The 15,439-nt window shown below is 33.1% G+C and overlaps 2 protein-coding genes across 7 annotated transcripts in view; one reads left to right on the top strand and one right to left on the bottom strand.

Annotated features, from left to right (window-relative positions):
• Positions 1 to 15,439, top strand: part of LOC137632979 (ras-specific guanine nucleotide-releasing factor RalGPS1-like) — a 331,074-nt gene that overhangs the window by 237,034 nt on the left and 78,601 nt on the right. The gene's annotated exons all lie outside the window — the stretch shown is intronic.
• Positions 1 to 15,439, bottom strand: part of LOC137632955 (ras-specific guanine nucleotide-releasing factor RalGPS1-like) — a 54,339-nt gene that overhangs the window by 19,495 nt on the left and 19,405 nt on the right. Inside the window, exons 6-12 of one of the 3 annotated variants that reach the window (XM_068365088.1) lie at positions 14,209 to 14,351; positions 12,952 to 13,177; positions 12,600 to 12,821; positions 10,418 to 10,489; positions 1,889 to 2,086; positions 1,541 to 1,682; positions 1,145 to 1,339 (exon numbers count right to left, since the gene is read on the bottom strand). In XM_068365088.1, coding sequence (XP_068221189.1) covers positions 1,145 to 1,339; positions 1,541 to 1,682; positions 1,889 to 2,086; positions 10,418 to 10,489; positions 12,600 to 12,821; positions 12,952 to 13,177; positions 14,209 to 14,351 — 1,198 coding nt within the window. The remainder of the gene's footprint in view (positions 1 to 1,144; positions 1,340 to 1,540; positions 1,683 to 1,888; positions 2,087 to 10,417; positions 10,490 to 12,599; positions 12,822 to 12,951; positions 13,178 to 14,208; positions 14,352 to 15,439) is intronic. The other 2 variants (XM_068365089.1, XM_068365090.1) reach the window with 2 other exon arrangements.

Below are 15,439 nucleotides of genomic sequence, written 5' to 3'. Positions count from 1 at the left end.
TATATGACTATCACTTAGCACTACCAACTCGATATCTGAAGCTTGTTGATAAAGCATTAAGAGGTATGAGAAAGTACCTAATTTCTTATCTCAATTTCCTTTTCTACAGAGACAAATGTAGGATTATTTATAAATGTGGGATTATGATGGAAAAAAAAAAGTTTTGTTCCTATGAGAATACAAGTCTTTTATGAAAGAAATGCTTTGGACTAGCAAGTTCATGGTACTAAATATGTGTTTGTTGACCGGAGATGATCTTCAGTCTGTGCAGATTAAATGCAAGAGATTGAACAATTTGTCCATTACTACTCTGTATGTCATCTTCCCAATCAAGTACCTGAGCAAAGGAAAAATTACCGTACAACTGTCACAAACGTGATAAAATACGTAAGGATCTATACCAGAGTATAGTTCAAAATGTGAGTCCAGGTTGAGGAAGATCAAGAGGAACCAAATTTCTCGTAAATTTATAGGAGATCCACTTCCCAAAGTAACAGTTATATCATCTCGAAAGGATAGGTAGATGCTTTACACTCCTTTGTAGGACTAAGCTGGCTTAAAATCTTATACCATACAAAGGAGGAGGAATTCTAGCAGTCAAGATGGATAATCATCATTTAGGAAAAAATATATTGACAAGTGATTTGCATTCTAGTAGGAACAGACAAAATCATTATACCAAATAACTTAACTAGAGTTAACTAGATAAGCTGTACAGTGCATAGATTTGATCATTAGCTACTAAGCACCTTATACTTTACTATTTTATTTCTTTTCCTTTGATCATTAGCTACTAAGCACCTTATACTTTACTATTTTATTTCTTTTCAAGTCTATACAAAGCTTACAAAAGCAACCATGCAATAGAATACTTAGTTATATAAAATTGTTAAAATACACTGATAAAGATTAATGCTATAAAGAATAGTATAAAAAAATATTTACAGAGGATCAGAATTTCAACAAGTTGCTGTACACAAAAACCCAACACTAGAAGGAAATATAAATAAATTTTAATTAGAAAGTCAAATGGCACACTTGACACAAGCAATTTCTACCAATTACATACCCCTCCATCACCAAACGAAGACCAATACCATCCATCCTAAGCATGTCAACAAAACAAAATCACTATAGATATTACCAAGGTGTATACCCTAACCTGGAATACATCAGGCTGGGATTGGGTGTCTTGTGGACCAACAAGCACCAGCTTACTTCCTTGACCAATGAGCGGCTGAAGCTTGCAAGGGGAGGTTTTAAAGTCTGCCCGTTCCTGCCCTCTCGAAGTTAGGCTTTTCGGATGATAATAAACCAGGGCTCCACCCCACAATTGAACCTATAAATCATGTATGCAACATTATTGCCTGCTTATGAAAACATTACATTTAACATCTATTGAATAACTTGTAAGTGTTGTCATCGGTAACTATGAACCGATAATACTAGATTAACGAGGAAAAGTATATACTGTAAACAAAATTAATTTTAGACTGTGACAAAAATACTTAAACAATGAAGAAATTATAGTTGCTCTTACCCAATATCTATGCCAAGCAGACACTGCTGGTCTCCTTCCATCTTTAATAACCGTCTTCCTTTTTAAAGGTCCTTGAACTCCACATTCTTCTCCACTTACTTCAAAAACTACCTCTGTATCAGAATCTGAAGAAAGCCCTGACCTGGACACAAATATAAACTGTCAGTAGAGTACCTCCAGTTTTAGAAAGCAGTACAGGCTTTCATAACTTAAAGGGGAATTATAATAATTCATAAACAATACAGTATTAGATGTATAAGTAAATGGAATTAACAAAAAGAACTTGTATAAATAATAATTTTCACTTCTCCGAGCTAGACAATCCTGGGTCCTTCAAGAGGAACTTACCATGTTCTGGTGAGTGTATGAGATTGAGGTGATGTACAATCAGAATGCTGTGGTGGAGGGTCAAGTTCTGAATCGTCCAATAAATGTCTGGATCCTTGTGAACCTTGAGCTGAAGGACAGCCTGGCTCATGACCACCTAAACTGTTTACAGAGTCACACCGCATTCCTTCATTTGTTCCCGAACAGCCCTTGAAAATGCTGCGAAATTGAGAAAGGGCGTACAGTTTGCTGACGGATACGCGTGAAATACAGCCATTTTTTTTTTCTTATTCTTGAAATACCGCTAATAAAATCTAAAGAAATTTACCCCCCCCCTCTAAAAAACCCACAGTACACAAGAAATATCACTATTTAAAACTGTAATGTTGGTAACCCCCGGAAAACATTTTAAATTATTTCTATAGTTGCAAAAAAATTCTTAAATAATTTTACGAACATATATTTCATGAACTTTATATGAAAGAATTGTGTAGTTTCAAATGAAAACTAAGAAACATGGTAATTAGAGAGGGTGCTACATAAATTACTGTATTTGTTGCTCAATCTTTATATGATTTTTTCATAACTCTGCTGAATCATGATAAATTAATTAGGTGTACTGGTTTCACAGTGCAAAAGACATAAAAGAAAAGCTTAATTTTATGGCCTTTGCCATGAAGAAATTACTTATTCGGCTATTGCCATGAAGTGCCTCTTGCTTTTTTTTTAGTATTGTATCAGTGGTCCTTTCAATTTCCACCAAATGCTTTCTTATGGCAACTTCTACATGCTTGTTTTTATCACTAAGTTGCCGTTTTAACTATTAAATCTTTAATAAATTTGATCAATCAAATAAATATCTTAAGCAAGCTACAATTAGGGTACAAAAGTTACAAAGAAACAAATCAATTTTGTGCGTGAATGATTTGTTTATGACCTCTTTCCAGTTGCAAAAATTATCAAGAAAACAGTAGTGAAAACTTTATGCTGAAAATGAAAGAACAAATCTCACCCATATACAATATGCAATCAAATTATTATCAAAATATAAAATATAAAATTCTTTTATTTATACTTATATATTTTTGGACATCCAAAGAAACCAGGCGTATTTCTGATGAACACAATTTCTTTCAGGAGGCAATGTTTAGTTCAAAAGTTAATCATTCTAAATCACTGTAAATATTATACACCATAATTCAGCAATGGCATTGCAACTGGAAATTTGTCTGTTGTTCACATCATTGAGCATTTGTGCACGCCACAGAACCATGATACGACACAGGGCATTATATCTAGTAAAAATTTTTAACTCTAATTAGTATTTACAATAGATTGATATTAACCCTTTCACTGCCAATGGTGATTTCAAGGAAGCTTCTGATGTAGCAAATTCTTTCAAGACCACACAAACCCTAGCTTGTTGATATTTATTAAAAAGCTCACATCAAGACCTTTCTATTGAATGCCAACTTTCTAATGTTTGAGTGATTATAAAAGTGTTTCCTTTTTGAAATTTTAACTAGATCACCAATGGCAGTGAAAGGGTTAAAAAACATGTACATATGACCAAAGTGCAATACTGAACAAAGTCCATATAATGTATTTGAAAGGAGCTGCATATGACCCTTGAATTGTGAGCTTTTCTTAATTTTGTTTACAGTATTTGAACAGATAAGTTGACTAGGTTTTATTTTCATTTTTAAATTACTGTCTCTCATCTCAAGGTTATGATGCCTACACCTTTGTACCAAATTACAACCCTGCAAGGAATATATTCATACTTTATCCAAGCTGGAAAAGATGGAAGTCTCTTTATATGTTAAAGTTTAGATTATAGTCCTTCAATGCTTTCAAATATCAAGATGTTTTGGCTATTGTTACTTTTCTTAAGGCAATATGCTTTTATGGTAAATATAATCTTCAAAGTATGTGTTTTACACATAGAAGGAAAATAGTGAAATTTTTATCATATGTAACTTGCCACAAATGACATTCAAGATAACCTTCACATTCCTTCTGGACTTTTATTTTCTTCTGTAAAGTGTCCAACATGTGTCACTCTGCGTAATGATAAAGACTAATTTAAGATACTGTATTCTGAAATATAACAATACGATGAAGAAAAGATAAAATAAGCAAATTATCTTCACCTATTTTAAAAACGTCCTTGTTCTCAGTCTTTGTTTTGAAGTGGACACTGCCCCATGCATACTTCTATGACATTTAACCTCAACATAATCCAAAAATTGAAGCTCCTCTATAAGTAAAAGTCTTTATAAATTAAAATGATCACCACGATATGCTTTTTATAAGCTAGTATGTTTTTAACAAAACAATGCTGAGATAAAATATAACTGTACCTTTACAGGTATTGAAATGAACTTTGTTTCGAACAGTAGATTTGAACAATGTGACGTGTCATGGCCCTTTCGTAATAAATATTACATTAAGTAAACTGTATACATAAAGAACATAAACAGGAAACAAGACTAGCACAATAATAGGGTGATAGTAGTTGTAGTAATTAAATGAAGAATTTAAACAGTAAACATCTGTAACTTGATGGAATACAAGAATAAATTACTTTAGGCATCAGGATTTTGCTTTTATTCCACCATAAAGATGTTCCCTACATTTAAGCCATGTAAACTAAAAACATTATAAGTAAATACTGTACCTAAATACAGACAGTTCTTACCCTACATTTTCAGTAAAGAATCACAAATTTAAACCAGTGAAATTTACCATGCTTAGTATTTATACCAGGTAAAAGAATAACATTTCTTACCAAACTACAACCTGTACTGCAAGTGGATTGTTACATGTCACTAACAAGGACAATTGTAGCACTGAACTTGCAAGTTCTTAATGAATTCAATGAATAAACTACTTCTAATGATGTTGCTAGTATACATTGTTTATTTATTAACTTTCAAGTAATACATGGATTGCAATAGTTGCTACTTATTAAACTTCAAGTGGGGATACCTTAAAATGGTGAAAGGGTTTGTGTATCACCATGATCAGTAAAGCTGTACTAATCAGGGTCACTCATACTAGACTGGCTTGTTGCGAGCGATCACACATGAAAATCTCTCACCATCACCAATCCTTACTGGCCACTGGACATCATATATATCAACTCTTATTTATTAAGATTCAAGTTGAACAGGGATTGCAAGATTTGCTGCTTCTGTGTTCAAGATAATACTGAATCACACAGACTCAATACTTAAGTACAGTGGAGCCTCTGAGGCATAAAGTTTCTCAGTTTAAAGATAGCAGTCTTCAAATAAAATGAAAACTTTTTTTTTCTCGGTCATCTGGACAAATTTTCAGAGGTTGAACAACAATTGCAACTTTGTGGAACTTAACGGGTAAAAATATGCAGTGAAATATCACTACCCAAACAACAAAGGTAAATATGATACTGTGGATTAAGTTTAAAAGTATCTATCTTCCACTGTATCCCTATCAAACCTCTCTCTAAAATTGGTAATTTATATATTTTCAGTATAATTGCACAGGATGAGCCCTAAAACATAAACGTGGGAAAAAGAGACAATTCTAAAGTCAGAGAGACAAGTGCTTGTGTCTGATCTAGCAATCTTCTATTAGAGCTATCAATTCACCTTACTATAGAAAAAAAACTAGGATAAATTGTACATCTTATCGATTTATTGGTTTTATTTTCTTTGTATGATTTTATGCACAGTAAAAAGTTTGTATAAAGTGCTTTATGAATAATCCAATTTTTTGTTGATTCTCATAAGGAAAATTACCTGGTTGAACAAATCAGTGCTTGAATAACCTTCTGAAATTAATCAAGTACAAATTTCAAGGCTCCACTATACTGCCTGGCTACAGTGAATGTCAAGTGCCCAAGAAATATCTATAATTTCTAAGATCACAAAAACTTGGGTGTTTCTTTTTAAGGGTCAACCTCTTGTAAGGCTTGCACACTATCTCTAAAGAGGGCTGCCTCAATAGAACCTTTCACAAACCAACAACCTAAACACCTAGGTTTTGGACATGAAAACTCAGTAAAATTCTACTACACTACAAAGTTAAAGTTGAAAGGTTTTGGACAGCAAGATGGATTGTATTTAAGAATTAGAGCCATTCAGCCCAAAGTAACAGGGGGAGTCTTGAAAGAAATTATATATACCCAGAGACCCTCCATGGAATAATAATGCATATTTACAAGATGTGACAAGTATAAATTTGCTAAAGAAAACAAATTGTTGATTTCTCTATCTTTAGAGCATTAGTTTCCTTTTCACATATGGACATTTCAGTGTGTGAAAGGTTGCAATGCTAAGTAATAAACCTTCTGGCCTGTTCCACATAAATTTTAGTATACAGTATTTGTTTAGATATGTCAACAGAATTTAAATAAAGTTGCATAATTTTTTCAACTGCGCAAAACATGAAAAGGACTTCCTATAAATTTAATCATAAATGAATTATCTTTTCACAGACTACAGACTATGGACACCTTTTTTATAACTGGAAAAAATATGATAAAAAATAAATATTTTGGACTAGCATTGTGGCTGTTCCTATACTTACCTGGCAGAAGAGTATTATTGATAAAAATATTATGAGTGATGCAAAAGAGATGCTCTCAAAACCTCAACCTAACACAAAACACATAAGGTGGTTGTATATATGTATATATATCAGTACAATGTACAATTTATCATCATACACAACATGAAAAGCAAAATACTGATGCCTTCATACAATAAAAAGAAAAACTTGAACTACCCATATACTTAGAAAAATTAAACATACAACATTCTACAACAGAGCGCAACAATTGGTAATGAAATACTTGCACCCATCAAATCTATTAGAAAAGACACTTCAAATGGGATCATGGTAAGGAAAGGTTTTTAAAGAAAGGAAGATTTCCAATTTTTGGGGCACATATATAGTATAACCAATGACACTAAGTTAGGAAGGGTAATTTCACAGTATAGTACAGGTAATCAAATTCATAATATGAGGTTGTCATACACTTACTGTACTACAGTTAATAGAGTATAAAAAGGTTTTACTCATAGAATGAGGCAGTGTGAATGTGACCTAAATATTTTGCTATAAAGTTCTAGTTTTTTTAACCTATTACTCTTTGAATTTTGATTCCTGCATCTTAATTTCAACAATATCAGATCATCAATAAATACTGTACACAAATTATTTGTACAACTTACCATAGCAGATAATCTAGCAACCATGAGCAATAGAAAATTCCTGTTCTATAACGAAGCATTATTGACATTTTAAGCTAATGCTATTTGGTAAGAATTAAAACCGATTAAATCAATAAACTGATTGCATAAAGGAAATCTTGAATAGGATGAGCACATAACCTAAAAACCTGAAGAAAAAGAAGACACGTCAAACTACACCGTAATGCTTTTCTTCGAAGATCCTAAAAGTAGACGACACATGAACAACAGATTCTACTGACCTCGTTTACATTTGCTAAAGAAAATGTTGTGCTAAAAGTATTCATTATAATTGACTATAACTATATTCATGGAACTTAAGTTTAAAATAGTCTAATAGCATTCATAAATATAAAAACTTGCCATTAGAAATAATAAAAACACTAGTATCGTAATTTGATGCTTAACAATTCTAGAATTATGCATCACATAAAACAAAAGCAATAGTACAGAAATATAAATGATTTGTGCAAACATTATAAGAGTGGAATTATCTAAACACTCTAATATGCCTAACTTATAATCACAAAACTAATAATACTCCATTGCAAAAATTCATAAGGATGGTATGAAGCTCAAGAAAAGTAAGAAGAAAACTACTTATCTCGTAAAAGGCCATATAAATAGAACGACATACAAAATACTAAAAAGACACATTCCCACTGCCAGGGTGGCACGACCGACATCGTACTGTAAGGGGATCGCTGGACTTGGGGCTACAGATGGATAAATGATTGTCTGTGTATGTACTTTAAAGGCAGGTTAAGTTATATAAAAAAAAAATCTTATTGGTGATCCTAACACAACACACTTAATAATAGTGCCAATGAATTAAGTCATTCATCAGAACATGCATGCCATCATCATACATCTGACTCAAGTATACGTGAAAGTTGCCGCACGTTGTCCATCCATCCGATTCTATTTGTGAATTTTGAGATGAGTGACTGTGGAAGAGATGGCGTTACTGATTAAAGTATTCCTTCCTTGTTAGACTGTAAGGATTAAGGTTTTACTAAAGACTAGATTATAAGAAGGAACTGGGGAGGAAAGGAGATGGCTTTATAAGGCAAAGGGGCTAAACGAAAGAACAGCACAGCATTCTTGCCCATGGTTAGCAAGACATATAAACTTAACAAATTACAAGATCTGGAAAAGACTTAACTCTAATAAAACTGCAGAGAAGCGGACATAGACCACAACTTGAAATAAAACACTAAAAGCCAAACTGATGATGAGCATTTAAAACACTTGGCAGCACAAAAGCATTCCCTCTTCAGCTGTGGAATGGACATTTGCTTTTACTGTACCTACTTCTATGACAGGCATATAATCCCATTTTGACAGGACTTCATGTGTGTCTACTGTTCTTTATAATCAATAATATACTATACAAGTACTTTATAACTTTAATAACCCTCTAAACTACTGTCTCTATAAGTTCTTTCCATAACCTGAATACTACAGTACTGCATACCAATGTATTTCTGCAATTCCTTACCTTTAGCAAACAAGAGTTTTTAGAATTGTAAAAAAAAAAAAAAATTGAAAAAGTTTCCTTATATTTAAGCTTGCACCCTTTGCCCACAAAAATTCATAAAATATTTTTGAAAGAACTTTTTTTACTTATATAGGATAGGCACCTCAATCCAAAAAGCCTGAATAATTACAAATGTAAAACTAATAGAACTGAGTTTGATTTTCTATCAAAAATGGAACTGCCTGGTTTTCTGTACCGCAAACTGTATTAGAATGATTAAATTAATCCTTCTCATATCTTTATAAGAAATGGCCTTTGGTTTTAAAAAAAAAAAATATGGTACCTTATACTTTAATCACATTCAGAATTAGCTTTCTGTGTCTCATTGTGCTAAGTCACAGAAGCTACTATACTTCTGACAATGTTTACTGAAGCTCAAAAATCTTTACAGATACTAGTTTGTTGTTACCAAGTCAACATCTTGGTGCCAATGCAGTTTTCCTACTGTTTTCTAGTAGGGATTTGCATTTTGAGAAATCTTACATACAGTGTAAATAGAACAAGGCAAACTCATGACCACTACAATGGCACAAGGTGGTCTAGTTTTGTGAGAATACAGTATAAATCATTCCATTAATGCGAACAATTGAAAAATGCAAGTTTGTTAGTTAGTGTCAGTATCCTGCTTAAACAAGTTATAACACAATTTTTATAATTTGGTTACAACTTGGCCAAAAGGATGCCAGATTCAAAGGAGTTAACTTGAGTTTGCCACTACTGTACCGTACCTACATATTATACGGCAATGACATTAAACCTATTGGAATTGAAAAACAATCTTGGAAAAAACCTTGCCTAGCTTAATAACTTTGAAATATTTTAAAACTAGTACCTTTTTAAATGAAAATGTATCTCGAGTAAAAAACCAGTGATGACATCCAATGCCGAGTCTTTGTAACTTAACCCTTAAAACCGTATCATTTCCTCACTGTCTTATTGTCTTTGCTCTGATAGACAGTGACAGAGTGAGATAAAGACACTCGTAAAATTAAAGCTCTGCAGTCATAACTACAGTAATATGAATTATCAATATTGCCAATGCTGAAGAGAAAGTCTACGATTATTCAAACTGTACGTACTAAACATTTAATATTTGATGAAAAAAATATATTTACTGCAAGTACTATACATGCATTTAACTTACAAATGCACCGAAAGCTTACTAGCAGTAGCAGAAATATCCAAGTTAGGAGTCTTGAGAAAAATAATGGATTCAGATTTTTAAAAGAATATAATAACATAGTTCACAGTCAACAAAGTGGTTCTTGAATCTTTGAAACATTGACCAAATTTTGACAAGACCACAAACATGGATTTCTGCAATCTGTGGGTGTTCTTACCTAAATTCAAAAGTCTTAAACCAACGTAAATTTTGCAAATAAGAAACAAATGGCATAACAAGGGAAAACATATCAAAATTGAAAACAAGGGCTTACACCAAGGAAATTCAGTCATCCCATTTAATGGTAGGAACTTTAATGTGGCAAGGGAACCAAATAAAAAAAAGGTTTAAAAGGGGCTAAAATTATAAAACACAAAGCAACCCAAAGACAAACCATCCCAAACAAAAAGTACCATTAATTGTCTTAAATGGTTAAAGTAGCATTGTAGCATTTCAGTAGGTGCCTGGAAGAAGTCCCTCAAAAGAAACTTGTGCTATTAAAGGATGTGGAGGCGTGCGGATGTTGGGGGAAACCAAACAAAACAAAAAGTAACAAAACACAAAACCAAGGGAGGCCAACTCAAGTCAAGCACTGGTGCAGGACTCACCCGAAGCGGTCTGCCCCCTGACTCTGGGGTTCCGAGCGATGGAGATTGCGTGGGAGACTCATACTCCGAAATCTAGCATGGCAGCAATGTATGGGACAAGGGGGTTCATGGTATCAGTGGCAGGATATTTTGGTAGGAACAATTTAATCTTTGCTGCACAATCAGGCAAACATATAATTTAAACTTAGCACCTAAAGATAAACTTATTAACGGAGCAAAACACATCTGCCGTCACTTATCACATTCCCATCTCCTAATGAGGGCCAGCAAACTTGGCACTGCTATGACTATTGTAAACTCGCAGGACACAGTTAAATCCAAAATTAGCAAAAACATCTAAAATCTTACTAAAATGTAAAGATTTACAAAAGTAATGTATTAATAATTTTTCCATTTTTAAGCTTTGAAGCATAACAAATAGGTTCTAATGTATTAGTTTACCTGCTTAAGTATTAGAGCAATAATATCCATCAACTAATAGGACTAAAGAAGTTCAGCCAGTGCAAATTTAAAGAAAATACGAGACATAAAACAATTACATACTAATCATGATTAGCATTCTACATTCAAAGTTGTGATAAGATTGAATTTGTATGAGATGCAATGAGAAGTTTTTTTAACTTTTTGCTCAGTTTGGAACTTGTATCAGAAAAAGGATGACATGTTGGCATATCTTTAAAATTTCCATATTTTAGTCTTTTTTTTGTAACACATTCAGTTTCAAAATGTGACTTGTTTGCCAAGATATAGAGTAATGATATTTTATCATCAGTTACATTATATTAATCTAGGGAATATTTCCCTATAAAATTTCTTGATACAATACATTGTATGAGATTTATCAATGAATTTATATAAAAGAAACTAAATAAAAGAGTTTGCTCTAAATATCTTTCTTCTCATGCACAAGTCAATATAATGGGTCATAGTATGCTTTTAAACTGATTAATTGAATAATACTGTACTGAACATAGGGCATTACATCAGTAACAACAGTTTTACCTAAAACTGACAAAAAAGTGAAAAACCAGTGTCAACTAGTCATTAAGTTTTCACATTAAATACATATCTAAAATGAAAATATTTTCATCTTTATTGTATTGAGAAAAAATGATGCAAGTAGTGCATATTGCAAGCAATGTATGTTTGCAAGAGGTCCTCTCTCTACTACAAACAACCAAGCTCTTCTTCATGAGCTTAGTCTACGAAGTGTTTTGATTATTTTATCAATTATCAGCGATAACAAAAATGAAAGTTAAAGTGGTGCCAATAACACAAACTGCACTGTGAGGCGACACGTATAGAAGGCCACCAAAAACAAAATACGACCTTCATTTTGTAAACCCATCATGTGATAAGTGACTTACGTAAACTGCTCACTCAGTAATTAATGGCAGCAATGTTAAAAAAATTCAACTGAAATATGTCTGGTTAAAAGCAGCAGCGCTCTAAAATAAAATTCACTTTTCTTGTCCCCAGTCAGTAACTAATGGGAGATTCTGCCAAATCTGTATAACTTAGGCTGCATCCAAACCAGCAAAGGCATTACTATTTATCTGTATACTATAATTTTGGAGCCCAACAAAAATATGATGATGGGGGGCCATAACAGCTCTTTTCTTGGGCAGTGTCTAAATCAGTAGTATTTTAAGAAAAACTTAACAAGACCACAATTAACTGTTTAGCCGCTGATAGGACTGACCAAAAGGATAATTTTCTTTGAAACTAGGGTTAATAATCTCATAGTATACGGACACCTAGCATGGCCTCGCCAATCATCAAACATCCTCAGTTTGCTGTAAACCACTCAAGGGAATGCTCTCACTTGCAATACATTAAACTGAAGCATACGAAACAAAATTCAGTCCTTAGTGAACAGATGGATATGTGAAAAACACCACAATGGCAGCCATGTCATGGTTTAATGTAGGAATGTGCCATTAGGGATAAACACAATATACTGATACAAATCCCAATGAATTAATAAAATGTGTATTAACAGCCTTTCAAGCTTTGTAACTTAAAAATCTCTTGCAAGGTGCAACAATGAACAGAAATTTAGATAAAAAATGACATGAAAACTCCAAACACTGCAGTAAATTCTTTGTAAAGATAGATGGACCAATTCTGTACAGTACAGTACGTATCTTTTTCCAAAATATGAAATTCATGCGGGACTCACTTTGTTCCTAGACTACGTGCCTTCCTGTGACCAGGTACAAATTTTGCTTGTGGTCCGTGTGCTGGGCAGGAATAGGTGGGGGGAGGAGCGGGTGGCCTTCCACCACTCACTCGAGCTGGAGAGAGATTTAATGAATTGATGCCTCCAGCAACATCACTAACGCTGTCTTTGCTGGCACTGTGGCTACTGCTTGGAGTGTTTGGCTCAAGTTGAAGGGACAGCCTGTAATAAATTACAGCACAATTAATCAATAATACAGTACAGTCAAGAACAGCAGAATATAATTTACAGCAATAGCTCTGCTTTATTTCATTTATGTTCAAGTAAAATAAAGGCAGTAGAGTTAACATACTTATAATGATCATCTTCCACAAACTTCTGTAGTTCTTCTATGTATCTAACAGATGCTAAATATGTCTGGACATGTTGAAGATGAGGAAGAGCAGAATAATCAGATTGTTGATAATCTGCCAAAACTCTCAGAATATTGTTCATCTTTAGCTGCCGCTGTTCGCTCTCCAGACCACCGAAATGGGGATGTGCCATATCTATATACACTAAATCAGTCAAGAAGAGGCCTGCAATGGTAAAGATGAATATTCTCTTTAAAAATGCAATTATGGAGCAATTTCTGAAAAAAAAGTTACATACCCAACTGAAAATGTTAGTGAACTTAGTGCATCCCTTTCCAACTTTTATTGTGCAGTTTTATATGCCATCCCAGACTAGGCCTGCTTAACCTTTTTACTCCTACAGATCACGGATATATTGCTGTGTGTCCTCGTACCTCCACACTATCAGAATAATCATCATCATAAACTTCTGCAGCTTCCATGTCCATAGCTTTGTTTTACTATACACTTCCAAAGTCAAGAACAGAACAGGAAAGAAAATGCACGATTTCAAAATATATATAAAGGAAAAGATACAGTAACAGTACTACAGATTGAGTCACATACCCAAAAAGGACATAAAAGAGCACTGATTAAGATGCCAACTTTGACATCTATAAATACTTGTATGATCTGTCAGAAGAATTCAAGACAAATGTTAGAAGTTGGAAGAAAAGAAAACATTACTACTAGGGGATAAAGGATCACTTCCACGAACCTTTAGTGCTGTCTATGGTATAAAGGGGAAAAATACATTGTAAGCAGTAACCTTTCAGAGATTAATTTTCTTAAATCAATTGTATGTTCCTTTTCTAACAAAGGAGGATACCTGACTTGAAGGTTATAAAACTACTGTATGCAATATATCTAAGATAAGTGATCCTAGCATTACCATGCAAAGACGTGTTTTATTTACATAATTTGGAGAATTATCTGTCAACCAACAGAATGGCTTTTCAAAATAAAAGCACTATTTCTAAAGGATCACTACCTTCAAGTAAATTTACATTGCTGCAAATTTTAATAATGAAAAGCATTAAGTTTATCCCCAAAAATATCACTTATACTTTATGTATACTGTATATGATTATAATACCTAATATAAAATACTCAAATTGTGCTGCCATAAACAAGATTAAATGCAAAATAAAAATCTTCTTGAAAGCTTGTTTTATGAAGGAAAACGCAAAAATATGATGGAATTTTTTATTACTTACCAAGATATGGAATCATAGGAAGCTTCAAGCTATTTACATGACTCCTGAGTTGTTCCCAGTTATTCTTATCGCTAAATAGTTCACTCATTCTCTCGTAATGTTGACGATCTTTACGGGAGAGAGCAGCCCATGTCTTGTTTAATCTGTTAAAAAATATCAAATGGATAAAACACTAACAATGGGGAGCAATTTAAATAATTAAAATGTTAAAGTACAGTATTCTAAAATGGAAACACTTTAAAAGTGGAATTCTCAATTCAATATAAATCACAACAAAAATGAGCAAAGCCAAGTCAATTTATGGCAAAGAAAAACTTATGATTCGAATACCAGTTTAATACCTTTATCTAGCCCAAAACCTGAACGGAAAACCAAAAGTAATAGGCAAATTAGCTGAAGAAGTGGGTAGTATAATGTCACACTTATTACACTGATCAAAGAGGCACAAGTTTAAAACTGTGCATCATCATCAAAAGGACAATGATTATCGAGTAGGATTTCAAGGCCATGAAAAAATAAAATTTAAAGTTGCAACACCCCCTTTAACTTACAAATACAGTACTGTACCTATCAATTAAGCTTTTTGGATACTCCTTTTACCTTCTTAAAATATTTTGGATAAGGTAATACATTACAAACTGATTCAAAAGTAATTCAAAGTTTGGCCAAACCTTCTCATGGGAAATTTAATTCTGTAGTCTCTCTTATTCTTATTTGAGTCGGTCAGTCTACCTTGATGATCAGATTGCTACTATACTTGTCACCAGAGAAAGTGATTCATAGAAGTTTGGGATGGATTCATATTAATAAAAAAATAAAATAAATAAAAGACCTATTCTGTCACACCTCTTTGCCATGTCTAAATAATCGTTGCTACTACCACAAACAGTAATCATTCAACGATTAGATTTTCATCAGTCAAAATAGACGACACACTTCTAATTAAATAGTCAGTCCAGCGTATGAATAGTATCCGATTCCTTGCCTTGTACCTCATTCCAATTTAAAAAAGGGAACAATAATTTTCAAACAGTGAATTTATTGTGATTTTCACCATCTCAAACTGCCAATCCTATCCTCTATTTCTTTAAATGAATTTCCTAACAGTTCAAGTTAACAATAACTTCAAGAGCTTTCTGAAATTAAATTTTCCTGTCTGTGGAAGTATCAAAGAAATTACATGAGCGAAGGTTTAGATGGTAAGGACACAGTTACAAAGAGATGAACAACA

Source organism: Palaemon carinicauda, chromosome 42, assembly GCF_036898095.1.
Source record: "Palaemon carinicauda isolate YSFRI2023 chromosome 42, ASM3689809v2, whole genome shotgun sequence".
NCBI lineage: Eukaryota > Metazoa > Arthropoda > Malacostraca > Decapoda > Palaemonidae > Palaemon > Palaemon carinicauda.
The sequence above is the reverse complement of the archived record's forward strand: the minus strand, read 5'-3'. Positions and strand labels throughout refer to the sequence as shown.